Source organism: Oryza glaberrima, chromosome 1, assembly GCF_000147395.1.
Source record: "Oryza glaberrima chromosome 1, OglaRS2, whole genome shotgun sequence".
In the NCBI taxonomy this organism is placed as follows: Eukaryota; Viridiplantae; Streptophyta; class Magnoliopsida; order Poales; family Poaceae; genus Oryza; species Oryza glaberrima.
Window position 1 is genome coordinate 5,054,298 of NC_068326.1, and position 24,758 is coordinate 5,079,055.

Sequence of the window (24,758 nt, forward strand, 5' to 3'; positions counted from 1 at the left end):
CTCCTTACTCACCACCACGTCACTTGATATAGCTACGAGTACAATATGTATGCACCACGTCACTCGATATAGCTACGAGTACAATATGCATGCACCACGTCACTCGATATAACACTAGATGATCCGGGTCAATTTTAATCCTGTGTTCGCCCTGGGTATTAGCTTGCCAAACAGACATAAATATACCCTGAAAGCAACTAGGCACAGCCACCTGCAACTTGCAGAACTAGAAGCTTCCTCTGACTCTCGATCTCTGTCGAGGAAGTTTCCAAATACGCCGGCAATTAAACTCGCCGTCCGTCCGGCCGGCAGGCGGCGGCGACGGCGACCGAACTCCAAATTTCAATTCCGGCACGATTTCAATATTTCCATCGGATTTGAATCGCATTCCCCCTCGTTTTCCTTTTCCTACACAGTAGCATCATAGTACATTTTGTACTCTAGCCCCTCTCGTTTGACTCGATTCCCCTGTTCTACGGGGACGCACCATTGTCGCACACGTAGGGGGTAGTACTAAGCACTAGTTTTTGACGAGGACGGTGGTTAACAAGTCAGGGTCCGTCTAATAGAGCCGAGGCCGTACTTGCAATTCCTTTGCATGATTTTTGGGTTAACAAGTCAGGGTCTAATAGTCTTTAGGCTATGTTCTTCCCCCTTTTTTCAACTTATTTCCCTCGTTTTCCGTTTACACATTTTCCAATTTGTTAAACAATATGTTTTTCTAAAAGTTTATATACGAAAGTTGCATCAAAATCATATTGATCCTTTTTTTAAAAAAAAAGCTAATACTTAATTAATCATACATTAATAGATTGCTCCGTTTTCCGTGCCCAGCACATGGGTTCCTAACCCAGGTTGCCAAACATAGCCTAATCAATTAGCATAGCTCCGTTTCTAATTAAGATAAACCTTTTACCTTGGTATTTTGTTGTCACGATATTTGAACTACTACACGGTGCATTTCATATAAAAAATTTATGTAGAAGTTACTTTTCAAAATATCAGTTAAATCTATTTTTAATTTTATAATAACTAGAAGTTAATTAGTCGTACATTAACGATTTTCTCGTTTTATGTGTTCATAATAAAAATCTTTATATTCAGTGAACTCAAACGGGACCATAATGACGTGGCAAAACAATCGAAATGCCGGCTAGATTCGCGGGCACTGGGGCAACGACTAGCATCTCCTCCTCTTCCTCTGCCTATAAATATGCTCTGCTATCTCCTTCTCCTGCACGAGCCAAACACACGAATTCAGCTGTACAACCTGATCAATCTTACACAAGAATTCAGCCATAGCTAGCCCTGATCGATCCAATTCTGAGTTCTTGACCGACAACCATGGCGTCCATGACCGCCGCCGCCGCCGTCCTGCTCCTGGTCTTCTTGCTGCTGACATCGTCGGCTCCGTTCTTGCAAGCCAGGATGATGCCGGGAGACGGCGGGGAGATTGTTCAGGAGGCCGTGACGATGATGATGGGATCCTCTGCCGGCGCCGCCGCCGCCGCCGTCGCAGGAAGAAGAAGCACGGCGTCGTCCTCGCCGCCGGAGGAGGAGATGCTGCTCCCGAGGAGACCACCTCTGCCGCTGTCGCCGCCGGCGGCGACCACCGGAGCTCGCAGCAGCAGGATGCTCGGGTCGGTGCCCAGCCCCGGCGTTGGCCACTAGCGGGACGACGCCGGCTGATCTATAGTTAGTTAATACAGTAGATTCAGAGTGTCCCTTTTTTTATACATATTTGACTTTCTTTAAAATATTTATGTAAATATTTTTTAGTTGTTTTATAAAATATAGTTTAAGTATGATGTATTTGTAGGAAAAAGTTAAATAGGAGGAATGATCAAACATGTGTTTAAAGACGTTATTTATTTAAAAAAGAGAGGGAGTATATAAATATCTTGTGAAACTCTAAAGGTTAGAAATTCGCAAGATTTTATCTCAATTTTTCAATTGAACATGGTTTAGCAATTACGATGTATGTAAGAGGGATTAGTTATGTGTTTAGATGATAATGATGTGTGTGTGTAAATAGCAATTCAATTATTCCGTTGGATTTCTACATCTTTTTTCTTCTGATGAGTTGAATTACGAATCAATTAGCCGTCGTCCTTTTCTATTACTACATCCGTGCTAAAATAAGTGTAGCCATGAGCATCCGTGCTCATTTAATCGTCCGTCATATTTGAAATTTTTTTATAATTAGCATTTTTGTTGTTATAGGATGATAAAACATGAAAAGTACTTTACTCGTGACTTATGTTTTTAATCTTTTTAAAAAATTTTAAATAAGACAAACGGTTAAAGTTGGGCGCGGAAAACCATGACTGCACTTATTTTGGGACGGAGAGAGTATCAATGATCGCCACTTAGAGTACGAGCAGAACGAGGTGATCTGATTGGCTGGCTGAGTTGAAACCGTTTCCCTCTCCATGTGCTTGGCGCCAAAATTGTCGCCTACTCTGCTTGGACTTCCCTGGGTTGCTTTGGCTTGCAGCACAACGTACACGTACAAATAGATACAATGAACACACATCGTTAATTATGTTGCGTGCATTGCTCTCCAATCTAATTATGTGTTAGTACTAGGTGAGCTGCAATCTCAAGCTGATTTAGGTATTTATGTTAGTGTTAAATGGACTCCTACATCTTTCTTTTTTATATATAAAAAATAACATTGTAAAAACTGGGTTAGATTATCCTTATGAAGAAAAATCATTTTAATCGGTTTTGTTAGTCATGTGAAATACCTATACAGAGATATGTACTCTATTACTAGGTTAATATATTTTAAGACTAAAAAAGTAGTATATGATAATAGAGTAGTGCCAAATAGGTCAAGACGATCTTGGGTTGTTATCGCTCTAAAGCAACATGGTTGAGATAGGCTTCAGTGTAGCAACAGTACATCTAGGTTAGAGATATTTTGTAATATTTGTTAAATACCATACTTTACTACGGATAAAATAAAATATATTTTCCATAAAACATGTTACCTATCCATTTTTCAAATTTAATTAATTTATATACAACTATCCATTTAGATCTAATTGTTTCTTAATATTATAAAGTTAATTGTTTCTTAATATTATAAAGTTCATAGGGTAAATTACAAACTTACAGCAGGAAGTAGGTGGCTGACAGATTTTGTCACTACTAGTACCACCTTTTTAAGTATTAAAGGAGTATACATTAGGCAAACTTAAGGCCTATTTGACACGGCTCTATCTCCAGCTCCACCTCTATTGGAGTTAGAGCCTAACCAAATAATTTCAGCTCCACCTAAAATAAAAACGTAGCTGAGTGGAGCGTTCTCACAAAATGAACTAGAGAGATAGAGCTGAGTTTAGGCTGCTTCACAACTTTACTCCAAATCTAACTTCTGAAGCTAAATTTAGGAGTCGGAGCTATACCAAACGGAGACTCTTATTTCCTCTGTTCACGCAGAAAGTGAGGCCTTGTTTAGTTCCCAAAAACGTCACATTGAATCTTTGATACATGCATGGAGCATTAAACATAGATAAAAAGAAAAATTAATTGCACAGTTTATATGGAAATCGTGAGACGAATCTTTTGAGCCTAATTAATCCATGATTAGTCATAAGTGCTACAGTACTCACATGTGCTAATGACGGATTAATTAGGCTTAATAAATTCGTCTCGCAGTTTCCAGGCGAGTTATGAAATTAGTTTTTTCATTCGTGTTCAAAACCCCTTCCGACATCTGGTCAAACGTCCGATGTAACACCAAAAAATTTTCTTTTCGCGAACTAAACAAGGCCTGAATTTGCTCCTAGGCCTAGGAAATTACCTAGTGAGGGGTTCAAGTCGTGCTTACTCACAGGCCTAGGAAATTACCAATGAGCGGTACCACTCAGTACAAAACAATATTAGCCCTTGGGTGGATGGTTCAAATTTAGTACTACATCCACTCAAGGATAATAAATCCTCATTCCAAACAGGACCAAATTATCCCTCAAAAAAGGTGTAAAATTAAAATTATCTATTTTCGAATGATTGTTACAACTGTTTTACTTAATTTGACCACAAATTACTTTTAGATGATTATATTATAATGAATAAAAGTTTTATAGTTAATTTTTTTTCATGCTACATATTTCAGTAGTATAATATATTTTCAAGTATTTATTTAAAAAAGAGAGAGAGAAAAGGTAAATGTTTAAACATGAATATAGTGTCATTAATTGTCAATATTTCAATAATAAGTGGAGTAGTACGTCGAATTAGACAAACCATAGTAGCAGCATTTCTGTGAAACCCAAGTACATTAGTTAGGCATACTGGCATAAGAACATTTATTCAGCTGGCCTGACACTGTTGAAGATAATGACGTACGGGATGTGATAAGTGATAACTGATAACACTACTGCCGGGCATGAAACCTAAAAAAGGAAGAATCTTACCGTAGACTTCTACATAAGCCAAAATTAGCATCAGTCAAGTCGAAACCGAACCAATAATTGGCACCAACATAAACCTCATCGCCATCCCCTCGAGGAGTTCGGGTGAGAAGTACACCCTTCGTTTTGCCGTTGATTTTTTAAAATATACTAGCAATGATGTTCGTGTGTTGCAACGGATTAAGGTAATTTTAATCATGCATACTGTTAGAAAAAAATAATAATAAAATAAAATTGCAGTGACCTTTGGTCAAAAAGATAAAAAAAATATAATTAATTATCCTTTAATTCCATTAGCTAAAAATAATTTAATATGAAGTAGGAAAAGTTTTAAAAAGCTTAAATAGAGCAAACTAATTCTGTAAATTAAAACAATTTTTTTGACATAGAAAAATGTTCGTGCATTGCAAAAAAAAATATAATAAATATAGAAATATTATATGATTAAGGTTTAGTTTTATATGATATAACCCAAAAGTATGGACAGCATGGGAACAGAATCGGGGCAACTTAAGCGACATAAAGTGAACTTATTCCGTGTGGGCAGCTTGGGAATGCCGTTCGGCTTGACGCGGGAGAAGCCGTAGCCATACGATCTAATGGACAGTACTGTTTGATTCCGACCTATATAAAAGTTCAACAGCCCAAACCCTAACCCTAAAATCATTTCCCCTCTCCCCCACTCTCTCTCAACGGTGGCGGCGGCGCCCCTCCCCCTCCCCTCCCCCCACCAGCGCGTCGCTCTATCTCCCCCTCTTTCCTTCCGGCGGGAGATGGATGCGGCAGGCAGGGGTGGCGCCCTTCCTTCTAGTGGGAGGCCACCGGCAGTGCCGCTCTATCTCCCCCTCTTCCCTTTCGGCGGGAGATGGAGGCGGCAGGCAGGGGCAGACAGATCCAACTTTATCTTTTTCTCTTCTCCCTTATCTATTTTTCTCTCTACCGTAGCCACACACCACTTCTCTCCTTATCTCTTTCTCATATCTCCCACAACCGATCTCTCCTACATCCACACGCAAGCAGCGCAGTGCGAGTGCGAGCGGTAGCAATGGCGGTGGTGGCCCCGACTGGCGAGCAAAGACATCAGCCTCGTCGAGCAGCAGGAGAGGCGACAGCCTCCCCATGAGCGACAAGCAGTGGCCTCGTCGAGCAGCAGGAGAGGCGATGGCCTCACCACAGCGAGCAGTGACCTCGGCTTCGTCGGGCGGTGGGAGAGGTGATGGCGTCGGCACAGGTGGCGACGACCCCGATGTGCAGCGGCCTTGGCCTTGGCAGGTAGCGGGAGCGGTGGCGTCCTTAGCCTCGGCCTTGGGCAAGCAACGGCAACATCTGTGACCTCAACATGTCGTGGATTTGAGAAGTTAGTTTTTCTTTTTTGGACAAGGACATTAATAATTCACATCTTTCCGGTTGATTCAATTTTTAGATAGGATGATTTTGTTGACCTAGGCATCGATCTAGCATGTTCTGCTGTATTGATTTAGGCATCAATATATGAATTGGATAGAGCATGCTCGAATTGAGCTTCTTCCGATTTTGTGAAACAGATCGAAGCGTAGGAAACGCTAGCGGTGCAGTTCTGTCGACGTTTGGCTGGGTTTTGGATTTGTGTCATTTTTTTCTCACTCGAACACCCAGTGGCTAAAAGACCGGCACCTATAGCAGTTTATAAGTGATGGTTTATGAAAAAAATTGCTTATATTATATAATAGATGATAGATGATGTCGTTGACTTTTAGACATATGTTTGATCATTTTTCTTATACAAAAATTTTATGCAAATACATAAGATATAAATCGTGATTAAAATACTTTTAGTGATAAAACAACTCAAAACAACATAAATTAAATGATAGTTACATAATTTTTTTAATAAGACGAATGATTAAACATGTGGCCAAAAGTAAATGACATAATCTAATTAAAAAAGATGTATTATGTGCCGGCACCACAGAAAAAACCAAAATAAAATTACATAAAAAAAATGTACTATGTGCCGGCACCACAGAAAAAAACCAAAAATAAAATTACAGAAAAAAAAAATCAATCCTATCGCACGGTAAAGAAAAAAAAATCAGCGTGGACCCCACCTCCTCTCGTACCTTATCTCGTTCTCTGGAACTCTCCGCCTCAGTTTTCTCTCGTCGTTCTCTCCGTCTCCCCGTCTCTCCGCCACTTGCGGCTCTCCCACAACCAGCGACGGCAGCGCGCCATCCGACTGGATGAGGGGACGGCGGCAGCGGTTGCCATGGCAGGCGGCGGCGTGAAGGCGGCTCTCCCCTCCCCTTCCTTTCTCCCCGCTCCTGGATCAGGCTGCAGGAGGGGAGCGATGGTGGAGGCGGCCACCGCAGGCGGCGGAGGTGGCGGCGTGGCGCTCCTCCCTAGCTCCCAGATCCGGCTGGAGTAGGGAGCAACGGTGGCGGAGGCGGCGCTCCCTCCCCTCCCTCCCTCCCTCTCAGATCTGGCCGGAGGGGGAGGGCCGCTGCCCCTGCGGCAGCGGCGTCGGCCCCAGCGACGGCGACGCATCTTCTCCACTCTCCGATTCGCCACTCCCAGCGAAGGCGGCGCCCGGCCTCTCGAAGATGTGAAGCAGTGAAGGCGGCGGTCCACTTCGCCGCGCGGCGGCGGCGCACGAACAGCGGTGACGGCGCCCCGCGGGTGGATCCGGTAGCGGCGGCTCCCTCCGCCCCTCTCTTCTCCCTCCGGCAGCGGTGGTCGCGTCGGCGGCGGCCGCGGATGGAAGGCGTGGCAGCGGCCGCAGATGGATGGCGTGGCGACGACCGACGGCGGCGGTGGCAGCGGCCGAGGGCCGCGGTGGCAATGGCCGAGGGCGGATCCGGCGGAAGTCCCTCCGCGGCCTCTCTTCTCCCACCAGCGGCGGTGGTGGCGTCGGCGGTGGCCGCAGATGGATGGCGTGGTGACAACCGATGGCGGCGGTGGCAACGGCTGAGGGCCCGCGGTGGCGATGGCCGAAGGCGGATCCGGTGGAAGGCAAGAGAAGTTTTGTGATATAGTTTTGCTGTTCTTCTTTAACAATTATTTTGTGATTTTGTGATGATTGTGATTTGGTTGTGCCGATTTTGGGAAGATTTTGTGATAATTGTGGTCGATATTTTGGGGAGCCAAGAGTGATTTGGTTGTGCCGGTTTTGGGAAGTCTGAGAGCAATTGGGATTCGGGGGGTGGGGGCGAAGACGCGTTCGTCCGCGCTGTGACGAACGGAAAAATACGATTCTTTATATTAGTTAAGATTTAACCATTTATCTTATAAAAAATATATAATTATTATTTATTTTATTATAACTTGATTTATCATCAAATTTCTTTTAAACATGATTTAAATATTTTTTATATGCAAAAAAATTTGAATAAGATAAATGGTTATATGTTGATAGAAAGTTAACAACGTATATATTAAAAGATAGGTAATATATATGTAGAATCAGAATTAATTAACATCACAGGCTCACGGCTCCAACTTTAAATGGCCAATCAAGAATGGATAAACATGGTAATTAAGTAGCAAAGTAAACTAGCTCTAATACAGCAGATAATTAAAGTTGTCGTTCCCAGTAATGCACGGCACGTTGGAAAAATTCCATGCAACTACTGGCTTTCCTGCCGGGTCTCCCAGGAGTTGTCCATGTCAAAATTTTGACACAATTCACGACCGATTCGACGCCAGCAGCCACCCAATTTGGGGGGGGGGGGGGGGGGGGGGGGGGATTTATACGCGTTACGTGAGTGCGTTTTGTGCGTAAACCCTTTTGGCATTTTGCACTTTTGATCGATCCCCACAGCACGTACAGGATATTAATGCAATAATGCTGATCAGCTCAAGTTCTTTTGTGATGACGCTGCCACTGCCATCGCTGGAGTGGAGCGTATGCAGGCAAAATGTTTCAATAGAAAGTCTGTCTCGTGAAGTTATAATAATTGTATGCGGTCGTTTGGTTCCGAGAGACCTACCCGTCTAGGAAAAAAAAGACACCATGTCTGCGAAAATGGTTTTTCTAATAGAGCAATGTCTTAGAATGATGCCATATCTTAGATATTGATAAAACCCATTGGTTAATATAGATCTAGCATTTACAGTTTCTCCTTTTTTTTAAAAAAAAAAGTTGAAATGGCGTGTGTCCATAAATATGATCATTAGATATATAGTAGTATTGACGAACCATTGAGTTTCATGATGAGATGTATCCTTTGCGTTTTGCTAAAGAATATGCTTGCACTATTTTAATAGAAAGTCTATCTAATACAATTATACTATCGTGTAGTTGGTTTTATGCCCACAATATGAGATACTGAGATGTGACGCTCATATATCTCGCTAACAGAGTTATAATGAATGTCATATCTTTGATATCGACAAAACCTATCAGTTAATGTAAACTTGTTTTATCCTGAAAAAAAATAAACTTATGTTTTAAAATAAAAGGTGAAATGACATGTGTGCATAAATGTTGGCATTAGGTAGTCATAATGGTGGGCCATAATCTAAGTATCTCTTATAGATCTCATGCTAACTGATATAATCACATATGTTTCATGTAATTTCCCCATGATTTACATCAAAAATCAAGTCTTTCTTGAAGGAATTGACATAGTTTCAAGTAGGTTTCATTAAGATTTAATGATCCGGTTACCTAAACTTAATCTGGGCTCAACTTTGCTATGATGAACACAGCAAGGCAAAATAAACCAGCAGCATCTTCCCGTGATGTTCAATAGAAACAAACTTGCTTGACATGGCCTACCCACTGCAGACCATATATGTACTAGACACTAGTGCATAGAGGTCCACAAGATATTTTCATTATCTCCATCATATCTAGTTAGGTCTTTTCAACACCAGCAACAAAGATGCTGCCTTCAGAAAGATGAGGAAAGAGATGAAAGCACTTTTTTGATATGGTCTCAATCAAACTACTTTCTTTCAACTCTCATGGTAAAATAGACAAAATTGAAATATTTAGCTGGTACAGATAATAGAGTATAATGCCAACAAGGTCTTACTCTAGACGCCCCTTCTTGAATTCAACTCTATGGGCCCTAGATAGTTATGCTTGGACTTTTGGATAGGATAATATCAGTGTGGATTGTGGAAACAAGCATGCACATTGAGAGTTTGAGATGCCCTGCTTAAGTGTGTGTGTGTGTGTGTGGGGGGGGGGGGGGGGGGGGGGCGACATGTGTTGACTTACTTTAGGTTGTGAAGTGGTATGGATCATATAATGCATAGTGGTGCATGCAAATCCATAATGTAGAAATGGTATGGGTCATTTTACGTGTGTCCATCGATCGACTCTAGTTATGCTCAACCAACACTACTACAAATTAATTTGGTCTTTGTATACGCCCACCTTTATTTTTACAAACGTACTAAATATATATATATATATAATAAGCCAGGGGATGTCCAATAAAGGCCTGCCTATGGAAATAGTTTGTTCTCACAGACATGCATGTTAAGAAGAACAATTGCGAAAGTGAAGACCTGGCTCCATCCTTTTCCTTCTCCCTTCATTTTCGCTGCACCCCGCATTCCTTCTCCATCACTTCTCTTCTTCTTCCACATCTCCTCCTTCCTCTCTCTCCCCCATCACTTCTCCTTCCCCAACCCTTCCTTCCCCTCTCCTTTCTCCTCGAATCCACCAGCGGCCGACAACGAGAGTGACCATCGCGTGCCTTGGCTCCTCCTCCTCCATCGTCGGTAGCCTTGCGACAACCAGATTCAGCAGAGGCAGTGATGAGAGCATCCACTGCTCGCCTCGGCTCCTCTACCTTTGGTGGCCTCACAACGGTAGAGGCGGCGATGGAAGCGGACACCATGCGCCTCGGCTCCTCCATCGCTAGCAGCCTTGTGTAGGCCAGATCTAGTGGCGCATCTAGCGTAGGGGAGGTAGGGGATCAAGGCTAGGGTTTCTAGGTTTCCTTTTTTTTTTTTGCCAAATATCTTTTGTAGGCCAAAAAACGATTTTGCACGCGGTTGAGGTGCCGACTTGTGATAATCAACATTTTTATGTGGCACCAGGTAGGCGCTCCATCTACAAGCAAATACCGAATTTGATAGTTTGGGGGAAAGCCTTTATGCAATTGATCGTAAAAACATTATATATATATATATATATATATATATATATATATATATATATATATATATATATATGTATATATATATATATGTATATATATATATATGTATATATAGTTATATTTGAGCGAAAATTTTTAACTAAAGTTGATCAACGGCTATCTACATAACGGTTAGTTTGTACAAGTGTACGTGATACAAGTATACCAGATCGAGTTAATTATCTTTATGCTTCAAAAAAATTGTCTTTTTTAAATGAAGCGCCGGTGTTAATTATCACAAGGCTTTTTTTCTAGACTTGATATTTATGTCCATTAATTTTAGAGATACACGAACATACGCTTATACACATTCAGTGGATCTCCGGCAAAGTGCCAATGCTGCAGGGTTCGGTGGATCTCCTCTACTCTACTTGTAGTACTTGCCTAGGTCAATGCAACTGATCGAAGTGCCACATTAAAGCATAGTACTACTATATAAAAAAGAGATTGAACATATGAAAACACACACAAAAGTTTGAGAAAAAGACCCTTGATTTTGATTCCGGTCAGGCCATCATCCAACAACTATAACAAAACAAAACGCGTTTGTAATTCGTTCCTTCGTTGAATTCCCGCGATGCAACGCAAGCTGGCGGCATGTCTCGCGGCGGGCCGACAGCACGCGCGCCACCACCACTTGCGCTCCCGTGGGCCTACTCTTGGCCCATCTATCCAACAACAGCGACGCTCCCGCCCAACTGGGCCGAATCCCTGGGGCCCACACCGCCACCCCGCCCGCGTGCGCCGCCCCTGGGCCCACTCCTCGGTGACCGGGGCCCACCGATCACACGGACCACGGCAACGACGCGCCAAGTTGCCGTCGCACGCGCGCGCGGTGGCGGCGGCGGTGTAGCTCAACGACGGCGGCGGCGACGGCGACGGCGAGCACGGAGTAGTTAAAGCATTTAAACATTGCTTACACAGAATCGATGGATGTATCATGTATTATTATCATTCGGATTATAATTTAATCATACGGTTATGTACAAGCTCGATCGATTGATGATGATCGCGCGAACGCTAGCTAGCTAGCTAAGCTAGCTGTGGCCGCCGTCGCTGGGGCCGGACGGCGGCAGCGGCGGCCGTCCCGTCTTGGCAACGGCGACAAACTGGCCACCCGTCGACGACACCGGCACCGCCGCCGCCGCCGCCGATGGGGACGACGACGACGACGCAGCTGCCACCGCCGCGGCCGCCGCCGTCCTAGAAGCAGAGTAATGCTGCTCGCTCCGCCTCACGCCCGCCGTCGCCGCCGTGGAGGCGACGGTGAGCGCCATGAAGACGAGCACTAGCACCGATGCTGCCGCAATCGCCAGCGTCGCAAGAACACGCGCCGTCGTCGTCATGGTTGAGACGCCGAGAAGAAGATCGACTCGATCGACGGCTTAATTTCTCTCGATCCAGGCAAGTATTAATATATATTGTTCATATGTGTTCATGCACGGATCGATTTGATTACGAAAAGGGGCGACGCGTGATTGCATGCCCCGGTGTACGTATGTAACACATGCATGATGGGATTCAGGATTAGGTTTTCAAATCGCAGAGGCGAAGTCCCGGATAATCTTGAGAATTGCAAATTGCTTGCATTGGCGTCAAGTTACCAACTTTGCCTTTATTGGATCGAAGCCCATGTTTGTGTTGGAAAATCATTCCACAATGAGACAGACTGGATAGATAGGGAATCGAATTCAAGGTATCTTTTTGAATATAGGAGTTTTATGGCATTTATGTTGCGTTTGTTTCTCACTTTTCCCATCATTTATTTTCTCGGTTTAAATGCACACGCTTCTCAAACTATAAAACAATGTGTTTTTAAAAATAATTCTATAAAAAAGTTGTTTAAAAAAGAGTAAATTTCATAAAACTATATATACTTTGCACAATCTTTCACAAAACCACAGATTTAAGAATTTATTTCACAAATTATAAATTCACTGACTTTATTTATCACAAATTAAACTACAGGTACTTTGCACAATATATCACAATACTACAGATTTAAGAACTTGTTTTCAAAACTACATATTTAATATCTCCATTTATCCTAGAACTATAAGTTTAGTGTCTCCATTATCACAAAACTACATGCTTCATCAATGCTGAAGCATGTAGTTTTGTGATAATAAAGACACTAAATCTGTAGTTTTGTTATAAATAAAGACACTAAACAAGTTCTAATTAGTGTTTTAACATCCGATGTATTTTAGTCCCTAGATCCAAACAGGCCTTAGGCTGTGTTCGCTCCTCCTGGATGGGAACACTCCTCCATCACGGAAAACGGAGCAGTCCATTAGCGCGTGATTAATTAAGTATTAGCTATTTATTTTTTCAAAAGTGGATCAATATGATTTTTTTAAACAACTTTCGTATAGAAATTTTTGCAAAAAAAACACACCGTTTAGTAGTTTGAAAAGCGTGCGCGTGGAAAACGAGGGAGAGGGGTTGGGAACATGAGGATGCAAACACAGCCTTAGTTTAGTTGCTGCATGTGGCGAAAGAAACAGGAGTAGGGCAGCAAAGCCATACTCCTGATCTGAAATATTTCCTAAAATTGCACTTTAAAACTTTAAAAATAGGAGATAAAGATAAAACCATGTAAATTACTAACTTCGACCTAAAATAAACCAAAAATTGCAGAGAGTAATTAAACCTAAAATAAATTTATTTTAAGATGAATGTGGTACTATATTTGGGAAGCCAGAGAGTATACGTGACATTTCAGTATACAATGTACATAATAATATACACTGTACATAAGTATTATAGATCCAGACAGTGAAAGAAAAGATTGTACTGGTACTCCACAGCATATTTGTCTGCGTTAGTAGCCCACTTGACAGTGTCATCTGTTATCAAATGTCCATTCTTGGAAGGGGCCCATGGACCATGGCCGAAAGACGACATGTACGGCACTGGAATATTTGACCTTTAGCTCCGGTTTGCCACGTGACATGTTTGACATTTCCTGTCTCGTGGCATGACACTGGAATTAATATGCACGCACGAACCTGTGATTATTTGTGATTTGCCTGCCTCCTTGTGTGCTCCTCCTGCCTGCAACCAACATGTGCTCGAAATAATGGAATTGGATGATTTGGTTGGATGGCAGGGGCTTAAGGGAAATTATCTTAGGACAGTCAAACATTTTTGGGACCTACTGAATTTTGATTTTTCGTTCCAAGAACTGTCGATGAACTACCTGAAGTAACCTAACAAAAGTACGATTTTGGTTGCAAATTATTTGAGAAAACGGACAGTTTACAAATGTATTTCCTATAGTACAAAAGATGGAATGTTGAAGGAAAAATATACTTCCTCCGTCCTAAAATGTAGCTACCTAGTACAGGATGGAACATTATCTAGTACTACGAATCTGGACAGGTCCTGTACTATGTAGCTACATTTTGGGACGGAGGAAGTAGTAATTTTAGAGAATTTCAATCCTATAGGAAAATTTTCTATGAAGCCATTTGAAACAAAGGATTAAATCATATCCAATCCTTTGAAATTTCTATGGAATGGACGATCCTATAGAGATTTTAGAGAAAATTTAGCGAGAACTTCAACCTCTTGGTAACTTTTCTCTGAGTCACTCTCTCATTCAAATTCTGCGTTTTTCCTACGGTTCAATCTAACGGTCATTCCTATATTTTTTCTGCGTTTTGCAATCCTCTATTTTACACTTATATTCTATCAAAATTCTACGTTTTTCCTATTTCTATGTTTTCTCAAGCTTACGATTCAAAGGGACCCTTAGTGTGTGATTCTTCATAGTTTTACCAGCAAAAAAAAGGGTAGTTTCACAAATTTACCTAACGATGATTTGTTTTTTTCTACCAATAGACAATGTAAATTTTAGCTGAATTTGCAGGGATAATTCTCAACCAAGTTAGTACTACTTGCTGTACTAAAGCCTACAGCCTATTGCATGCCGCCCAAAGTTTTGTGAAACAAGACTCCAAAGAATAACACTCGGGCCCCTTTCATTCGCAGGATTGAGAAAACGTAGGAATAGGAAAAATGTAGGATTTTGATAGAAATGTAAGTGTAAAACAGAGGATTGCAAAACGCAGGAAAAATACAGGAATGGCCGTTTGATTGAACCGCAGGAAAAACGTAGGAATTGGATGAGAGAGATAGACTCAAGGGAAATTTACCAAGAGGTTGAAGCTCTTGCTAAATTTCCTCCAAAATCTCTATAGGATTATCCATTCCATAGGAATTTTAAAGGATTGGATAGGATCCAATCTTTTGTTTCAAAAGCTTCATAGGAAATTTTCCTATAAGATTAAAATCCTCTAAAATTCATATGTTTTTCCTCCAATTCAAACGGGCCCTTAAGAATGTACGATGACCCCATTGGCTAGCCCCTATATATTCAGGCGATAGCCCATGGGCCAAAATGCAGAGATGCGACCCGTTTGATTAAGGCCTAAAGATGACGGTCAAAACAACAGTTGGGACATTCTCATAAAGGAGTAAAGTTCAGCTAAAAAATTAGGGAATAAAGTCCCCCACTCCACTTGGATTATAAGGCCTAAGTGTGTGATTATTTTCACGTTCAACATCTCGATCCTTTTTCTGTTGCTGCTTAGTGCAAATTAGCTGTGTATCATGCTCCCAAACCAAAGCTAGCACCAGTTATCATTGTCTTAACAAATAAGAAAGAAAAGCAAAAGGAGAAAAAAAATTAGTTGAAAATACGACCTCACTTTCTTACACACAAAAAAGGAAAAGAGGTTGTACTTGTACACGAGGTGCTATAATGATGCAACAGAAAAAAAAAAGTAATGGATCAACACGAACAGCTCAGCTATGCTGATGATCCTCATTTATATTTGACACTGTCAGCAAAACTGAGCTAATCCAGTAGACAGCAACACTGAAAGAGTGGAGAACCGTTTTGTGCGTGAGTATTTGACATTAGCCAAAGCAAGAAAAGCTTTTGATCCTCACCTTGTCTTGTTCTCATAACAAACCAAACCAGGCGGCTTGGCTTAAAGATTAAAGAAGCCAGCAAGATTAACTAGTCCATGCTGATGCCGTCGCCCATAAGCACTACGCATAACTTTAGCTCTTGATCACAAACCACCAAAAGGAGGCAACCAACTGCAAAACAGCAAATCACAAGTTCCAACATGCCAAAGCCATCGCAACAAACATCCAAAAAGTATTTATTATTATTGTTTTGTTCCTCCCCAGAAACAAGAACACCATTCCAGAACTAAGACCACATTGATCAGATCAACCCCCATGATTTAATATACAAGTTAAATAAGCGCAAAATTGGAGCAAGAATATGCTAACCAGTTAGTAGTAGCAGTAGTTACCACCCAACATACATGGATGCTCATGAACTGGATCTTTGGTTCCATCTTGTGTAGAGTACAACCCCTGCAAAACAAGCAAGTGACAGGAGACAATCTGATCCGAGACAAGAACACTGCAAGAACATTGCTGATTGCTCCAATGGATCCAAACTTAAAATGCCATTTATATTATGATCACCACCACTACATCCCTTAATAGATACATAACCACCCACTGATCATCATCACCAACACCGCCGCCGCAGCCGGCTGCCGGCGGGAGACCTCGACGGCCGCCCCAAAATGGACATTCCTCCCCCTTTATCATCCGCCGGACACCTGAAACAAGACGGCTTTGTCACAACCCATCATGGCCGCCGTCCCGGCCGCGACAGGTAGACCCGGCATTGGATCATTGTCCGGCCAACTCTAAACCCCGGCACCACGGTGAACCCGACGACGCGTTCCTCGGCGGCGGCGGTGGCGGCGGCGGCGGCCTCGTCGGAGCGCCCGTCGCTGACACTCTCCATGTACACTTCGGAGAAGCGCGCACCGGTGCGGACTTGGAAGATGGAGGCGCCGTCCTCCTCGGCGCCGCCGTCGAACGCGTAGAAGAGGCAATGCAGCAGCCAGACGCGGCGCGCCATCTCGGCGAAGTCGGCGAACCACGAGCTCTCCGGGAAGCCCGGCCCGGCGCTCACGATGCCGCGCTGCTCCAGCCTCCCGAAGAAGGCCGTCTCCATCCTCGCGTGCACCAGCGACAGGTACTTGGCGCGCAGGAACTTGCCGAACCCGCCCCACCGCGCGTTCCTCGCGTCGAGGAAGGCGCTCGCCGGCGCCGCCTTGAGCTCCGTGAACTCCTCGAAGAAGCGGCGGCGGTCGTAGAACTCCCGCTCGTCCAAGAAGCTGAGGTTGAAGTCCCTCCGGTGGAAATTGGCGAACATCTTCATGGCGACGTAGGACTCGAAGACGAACTTGGTGTCCCCGGCGCGGCGCAGCTGGACGCCCGGGTGCACGGCGGCCGCCGCGGCGGCGAGATCCCAACCGGCGGACTGCATCGAGTTGAGCATTGACTTGGAGAAGGAGCGGATCGACTTGACGGTGTGGCGGAGGGCGGTGAGGAAGTGGGTGGGGTTGAGGCCGGAGAGGTGGAGCTCGTCGAGCGACGCGAGGGTGCGCCCGGGGTGGAGACGCGCCTCCATGGCGCGCTCGGCGCGGAGCTCGGCGGTGAGGGAGCTCCTGGCGCGGTCGGCCTCCGCCTCCTTGGCGCGGAGCTCGCCCTCCAGCTTCCTCGCCGTGATCTGGTACGTCTTGAGGAGATGCCGCTGCTCCTCGGCGTGCGCGTACAGCGCGGTGTGCCCCGCCGCCGCCGCGTTCTTGGCCGCCGCGGCGGGGTCCCGGAGATACCGCCGCTTGGTGTCGGACAGCCTGGTGAGCTCCGCCACCAGCGCGGCGTCCGCGGCCTGAATCGCCTCCGCGTCGTAGGGGAACTGCGCGAGCTGCAGCTGCGCGTACGCCGCCTTCACCGCCGAGACGCCAGCGAACAGGTTAGCCAGCAACGAATCCTTCGCCACATCCGGCGCCACCTGCGGCGACGTCTGCGCCACCGCCACCCCGGCCACCCCCGCCGCCTTCTTCTCGGCCGCATTGCGGAAGAACGCGTCGAGCGAATACGCCGCGCCGAGGTTACCGGACAGCTTCAGCTTGCTCAACGACGGCACACCCGCCGCCGCCGCCTCGACGGAGCACTCGTACTCATCTCCAACCACAGACGCCGCGGCCGCATCGGGCACACCGGGCTCTCCCACCGCGGTGGCGGCGGCGACAGCGTCAGCGCGCTTGCGGCGGAGCAGCTTGGTGAAGGTGCGGGCCAGGTTGGCCGCCTTCTGCTGATGCGGCAGCGGGTGGTGCGCCGCCGCGGCCGCCATTTGCGCGTCCATGTCGATCTAGAGCGGCCTCTCGTCGCCGGCGGGAGGATTCCACCTCCAGCTTCTTCTTGCTCTTCCTCTTCTTGGGCTAGTACTACTACTACCTCTGCCTGCGGGGGAATGGGGAGGAGTGGGATTAATTTTTGCGGGAATATTTGGGGGATACTGTAAAGTAAAAAAGATGGGGGGCGAGCAGGGGGGTATAGGGGTGGGTGATGTGACCACTGTGACACTGTGCATGTGTGGTTGTGCTATCGATGAGGTGGTGACTGCTGAGGGGTGGGTTCTATGATTTGGGAGAATTTAGAGGGGCACTATGCTAATTCATTAATTTTTACAGCTAACTATATTTTGCACTCTATTTTCTTTTTGGGTGCTCTTTTTTAACACGTGCTTGATGCATATAGAAATGGGCATTTTTGGAGAAGATTCAGGTCTGAATTAATTAAGAGTATAATGCAATTACTATGATGTGATACGGTGCCCTGAAGAGTAGTACTACAAACATACTGCAAATAATTAATGCTTTAATAGCAATTTTCTAAATTCAAATATAAATAGTAAGTATTCAAAGCCAATGGGACCTCACTTCAGCTCTCTATTTGAAATTTGACCGAATGCACGCTGTATCTAGAGCTGCAATTTTGAGCAATTTCCAATTCTAGTAAGCATTGCAAAGAATTCGAGCTGTGTCTAAACAAGCATTTATTTGTGCCAACCGAGGCTTTGTTTGAGGATTGGGAAATAATATCCCACCCTCCAAAGAGTAATATTGCATCTAGCCATCCATTCTTCCCACCTCATTTAATCCTAGCCATTTATCCATTTCCCTTTTCCAATCCCACCTCCCATATCCCATTTGCCAGGTTGGGTGGATGAGTCTGATGGGAGATGGCCGCCCGATTCTTTTTTGGTGTTTGGTTGAAGGGCAGAGTAGATGAGGCGGTCCGGAATAAGGAATATTCTCTCAATATGCTGGATAATTGCATCTGGTCGATTTGGCTGGATGAAGTCATTAGTTTTGGTCTGGGTGATGTGTCCTATTTTGATTGGCTGTGGTCGCTTGATTTTCTGTTAAGCAAGCTCCAACTGATTTTTTTCTCCTAAACATTTTATCTAATTTATGATTTGATTACACATTATATTTGTTACAATTAAATCTTTAAAACAAGATCTCAGATGATTAAATTTCGATGAAAAAATATATATGACAAATAGGTCCCACTAACTTTTGGTTTTTCCCATACATGCTATATCCCTCTAACAAAAAAAAAGATTGGATCATCATATCCATACAAACCAAACAAAAAATTAGATTGCCCTATCCAACAAAATATGGATCGTCGTATCCTATAACACACGCTAAACCTAACCACAAAAAGCATAGGAAAAGCTGCCATCTCCTTAAAATTTCTTTAATTAAAAAAAAGAACAGAGGAAGTGAAAAAGGAAGAGTATAAAAGAACAGATAAATGATTGTGCCACACTCCTATGTCCAAAAATAGGCAAAACACGGTAAGCTCTAACTTCGACATCCTGGGAAGTTTCACACAAACCAGCACAGAGCCACACGTGCCAAAACAAAGACAGGCAAGCATTTGAAGCTTGTGAGCAACGCAACAAATCCTTCACTACCACCCAAACAGCAAGTACTCCAGCACACTACAAGAAACCTTGATGATGAAAAATTCCATCCAAATGATTCAAAACCTTCTGTATTTTCCGGCGTTTGGAGGGTCGCCGTTTTCACCCAACATGTGGCAACACTTGCAACACAAACATCTCTCTCCCCTCCTCCCCAAAATGATCGCTGTCATTGCACGTAGGCCACAAACCGAATCGATTACTAAGCAGAAAATTACAGGGATTAATTGCACCTTATCACATGCTGATCAAAATCGCTTTCACCGAGGATTCCAGGCTCCATGGGAAGTAATTACGTGACGTGTGTGTTCCAACAGTGGTGGAGCTGTGCTATGAACATGATGCAGTCAACAACTCAACAGCAGCAGCAGCAGCAGCAGGCCGGCAATCTGATCTGAATCTAATTTTATTAAATCTAAGTAATGCTGGTGATATGCGAAACAAGGGTAAGGACAGATGACTAGCCGCTGCTGGCTTCCGGGGTTCACACATGGCAGGAACCTAATAAAGGCAATGGCTTTTTGTTGATAGCAATAGCAATGTTTGGAACTTCTCCGGTTATGCTAGATTCAATTGGAGATTGGTTAGGTCAGTCATAATCAGGGGGTATATAAAATAAAATAACAAAACTACTAGTATATGGTGCTAAAATATGTGTGTTTTGTGTACACCTGATCCCCATTTTAAAACCAAATAGGATCCAAAATCGTTTTTGCATTTGAACTTCCAACCAAAGACAGACCTGAGTGGATGAGGTCATGCAAAATCTTTTTTAGGTCGTGTTTAGTTGCAAAATTTTTCTTTAAACTTCTAACTTTTCCACCATATCAAAACTTTTCTACACACATAAACTTCCAACTTTTCCGTCACATCGTTCCAATTTTAACCAAACTTCCAATTTTTGTGTGGACTAAACACAGCCTTAATGAAATTCAAGCAACTCAGCCAATTCATAGGTTGGGTTAGTTTATTTGCTCCGATGTTCCGATGCTCATAAACTAATCAAACCCGACATGTCCTATATGCTAGCATCATCTTAACCTAGATTAAGCCCGGACACCAAGGATAACTCAAATGTCCTCGTGCAGCTGAACAAATCTGTTGCTACAGTTTTCCACGGCTCAATTATCACGAGATGAGAGTATAGTGGAAGCAAAGAAAGGTGCAATGCGCATGTCGAGCGACACATTCCTGATGGCTACTTGCAACTCATCTCCTACTAAAAACGAAAAGGAATGGACGGCGATTAACAGCACATTGCTTGCTACTATTGTGCTGTAGCACTAAAACATCCTACCCCTCTCAGCTTTATTTGCAATGATTCATGCCACTTAAGTTGAACTCAAAAACATCTTTTTCTGTCGACAAGGTGCTGCATCCTACCGGTGGTATTAGGTGACATCACGTGCTTCTTTACCGGAAAATTTTTGTCTTTTGGAAAAAATCATGGTGCTGCCACTTGTTTGGTGAAACGCACCAAAAGTGAAGAACAGTAACTAACCCTCCCAGAGATGATTTATCTTTTCAAATTCAAGAGACAAACAGGGAGTTCGGTGAAACTCCCATGTAAAAAAATATTCACAAACAGGTAGTATAGTACAAAAAGATGCGCTAGACTATGACTAATTGCAACTGTTATTCCCCAGAAGACTATCAGAGCTCACGTGCAACTGCAGAACCACTGCAGGCCATGCTGTTTCATTTCCCCTCAAATGAAATGAAACCAAACAAAAGAACCAGAAAAAAACGGAACAAGAAAGAAACGAATTAGTCCATACAGAAATTTGATTACTAGTACTATCAATTGGTGGACTGCCAGGATTGGCAGCAGTGCAGCCTTTCATTAAGCTAGCACACCACTTTACGCATCACAACGTTGCACGAACAGTACTAATTACTGGCACTAAACGTTGGTTGGTTGCAGCGATTAGTATACCGCCACTTACCCCTAATGTTCCTGTCACTTCCCCTGATTGTACTACGGTACTATGAATACATTGATACTGCTGCACATGCAGCAATGCTACCAACTTATTAAACCGCATCCGGTTAGTGATTTAGTTAACTGCAATTGGCAGGCAGAGGAATAGATTCGACGAACCAATAGCAGCCACCGCTGCTAATACTGAACACTAATACAGTGTATTAGTCATACACTACACTGGGACGTTTCTGAACCTGGAAAAACAGCACTATTTCTTTTCATCACTGTGATTGTCAGTTACTCTTTACATTTTATATTATAAGTCATTTTGACTTTCTCACATGTCAATCTTATTCAAGTTTAACTATTAGTTTCACAACATCTAACATTAAATATATTTTTATGATATGTTTGTCTTGTGTTGAAAAATATGTTTTGTTTTCTATAAACTTAGTCAAATTTAAAAAAAACATAAAAGAATCAAAATGACATATAATATAAAATAGTAAGAGGAGTAAGCCACTCTCGAGTCTTGACACGGCTGGTAGAATCCAATAACATGTGTATAAAATACCCATGATCATAGCGCTACTTCATCTGTTATCAAAATCTGACACCAATTGCTAAAACTTAGTAGTAGAATTTTTCCTGACCGAATAGTTTATGAAATTTTATTGTTTGGTCAAAGTTTTGATAGTAAATCCATTGACATCACTTGTTTGGAAACAGAAAACAGACAGAACAATTAACAACATTCACCAGCATAGCAGTACCCAGGCACCCCGTACCCAGGACTGTAATAACAATACGCAGATACTAATGCCCCCATCACTAATATGAGCGAATGGCATGTTCATCTAGTAATCCTACCACACAGTAATTACTAGTACAATTCAATACTACTAGATCAGTTGCTGAGATCAAAAGTTAAGTGGGACGCCCAGGTTTATCCTCTGATGGTAACCTAACCGTAACCGTTGAACCACGACTGGCAGGTGGGCCCCCGTCCATTCTTTTCGTGTCTGCTGAAGTCAACTAAGTACGATGTACGGTAAGACGCTACGCCAGGAGATAAATGCAGAGATCAATCGTGCACCTAAAAACCCATGGCGTCTTTTACGCCCTACCGATTTATGAAGGTGCAGACGTTTTAGTTACGAGGCTCGCTCCGGTGCTTTCTACTTGTAATAGAAATTAATCCGAGCCGTTGATCGTATTTAATCGTAGGGTTGAGATTTAGTTCTACTCCCACCAGATTTTTATAGTAGTAAAAATATGGAGGGGCATATTTGTCCAGAGATAATAATTCGTGTAGGGGTATTATCGTAATTTGTCATTATCTAACTGTAATTTGCCGAGCCGCCGACCGCACCGCCGGCGATTTTCGCCCGGCCGCCGCCTGCCGGGTGAGGAGGAGCGGTAACCTGATGCGGGCCTGCGTGTCGAGGCGCTGTGCTGTGAGTAAGATTCGAGTTATCAACGGTTGTTTAGGTTGGATCTCAAAGAATCAACATACTGGTTTGGACCTAATATTGCCGTGCCGCCGCCTGCGATGACTGATGCGGTGCATGCGTCAGGAGCTCGGATTGCGTCGGACGTAAAGAAAAGCGACGACTCCGCCGTACCAGATGAGAAAAAGAATTCAACCCATGCCAAAATTACCCTAAACTGTATTAAGAGATTACTAATCTACCCTTTAAAATAAACGGTTGAGATTAATTCTACTTGGAGTAGAATACTGCAAGTAAAATGCACCGGAGCGTAGCCCGTTAGTTACACATGGTTGAATGCTGTGTACTAATACTGTATATACCAATACTGTATAGCCAGTTCATACCGTGAAAAAAAAAACAGTGTAATATAGTGTCCTTCCCAAATGTTATAACCTACGATCTTACTCATCCTAAACACCGAATCTCGACATAATACTATCCTGTTGCCCAAAATGTTATAACCTAGAATGAGTAATCCCATCTCATTCTAAAACAGTGAATCTAGACGTCCACCCAAAATCCTTATATCTTGGGATGGATTGAGGGGTTACTAGGACGCAGGTAGTAGAATGCCGTCTTGAGAAACACAAACAATTAGCGCTCAACAGGTTTACCAAACCGTTTAGAAACACAAACAATTAGCGTTCAACAGGTTTACCAAACCGTTTAGTCACTCCCGGTTTAAAGATTATCGTATGGTATACAGTGATTTCAAAAAGTTACCACAAGTTATAACCCACGATAGCCGTTCGGTAATTGCACGGTTTTGCAAACCTGAAGCTCACCCTTATCAAGGCACAAGGGCTCACTACTCTTACAAGTACTTTCTTGACAGGTTTAACATTAGTATACACTTGTAGAATAGTAGGTTCAATTCACTATCAGAGATTATGCAATGGTGTTATTCACAGATTCAGGATGGTTTAAAAAATTCAGGGGGCGTTGTCAAAGCCTACTACGCCGACCTCATCTTCAGCAACCGATTTTTTTTATTTTGCAGAAAAATAATTAACAAGTGGCAGATGATCACCAGCAGAGAGACGCATCTAAGTTTTGTTTCTCCACCACTTATTTTCAAGGGTAATCGTCCTCGCGTGTTCAAAGTTCAAACCAAACAAGGACACGAGGTCACCTCATGCACACAAAAAAAAACAGAGAAAACACATGAAGAAGGAACTGAATAATTATTGGGGCACAGCGACTAATTACTCCATTGCATCCAGGACGATCATAAATCGGCACAAGCTAAGAGCCATGAAGCAGTTTGATAGTATCCACGCAACCAAATCCATCGGTTTCAAATTGGGTAAACCTTATGATCAAAGTCAAAAAACGCGAGATCGAAGCAGCCTCTCTCTACCAAACCCGACGAAAAACTAAGCATCCGCAGATCAGCTACGGTCCAATCAAATCATCAACCGCGCCTTGGATTCCAACGAACACGAGCGAGAGAGAGAAGCGAGCCAACCACGGGGAAGGAATCGAAAAACAACAAGAGAAACAGAAAAAAAAAAAAAAGCGAGAGAAGAGGAGGACTCACCGTAGAGGCCGGGAGAAGAAGCGTACACTCCTCTAGGGAGGAAGACGCCCCTCGAGTACGAACTCCGAAGGAAGACGCGGCGCCGGCAACCTTGCAAGTCACTTCCTCCACACCTGACGTCGTCGTCGTCCCCTTTCCTTCACCTTCAACTTCAGTCGGTCACCCAGGTCGGCGCAGTCTGGCGCCGGACGCTACCCCGTCTCCACCGGCGCCGGCTTGCCGCCGTATTCGCCGGACCAGCGGGGGAAGAAGAGGAGGAGGAGGCGGCGCCGCGGCGGCAATGGCGAGAGAGCAGAGAAGACGACGCGGTTGTGATGGGAGAGAGAGAGACAGACACAACACAAAAAAAATATTTCTGTAAT

General features: G+C 43.7%; 2 protein-coding genes across 2 annotated transcripts; one reads left to right on the plus strand and one right to left on the minus strand.

Annotated features, from left to right (window-relative positions):
• Positions 1 to 1,244: 1,244 nt before the first annotated feature.
• Positions 1,245 to 2,100, plus strand: LOC127760142 (uncharacterized). The gene has a single exon (XM_052284357.1). The coding sequence runs from the start codon at positions 1,345 to 1,347 to the stop codon at positions 1,669 to 1,671; it is 327 nt and encodes a 108-aa protein (XP_052140317.1). The 5' UTR covers positions 1,245 to 1,344; the 3' UTR covers positions 1,672 to 2,100.
• Positions 2,101 to 16,002: 13,902 nt separating this feature from the next.
• Positions 16,003 to 24,758, minus strand: LOC127774085 (protein GRAVITROPIC IN THE LIGHT 1-like). Its single transcript, XM_052300363.1, has 2 exons — positions 24,397 to 24,758; positions 16,003 to 17,905 (listed from the first exon to the last, which is right to left on the minus strand). Exon 2 carries the CDS (start codon positions 17,805 to 17,807, stop codon positions 16,236 to 16,238), a length of 1,572 nt encoding a protein of 523 aa, XP_052156323.1. The 5' UTR covers positions 17,808 to 17,905; positions 24,397 to 24,758; the 3' UTR covers positions 16,003 to 16,235.

Excerpts from the sequence above, each read along its gene's own strand:
- LOC127760142 (XM_052284357.1), top strand. The coding sequence starts at position 1,345 with ATGGCGTCCATGACCGCCGCCGCCGCCGTCCTGCTCCTGGTCTTCTTG.
- LOC127774085 (XM_052300363.1), bottom strand. The coding sequence starts at position 17,807 with ATGGACGCGCAAATGGCGGCCGCGGCGGCGCACCACCCGCTGCCGCAT.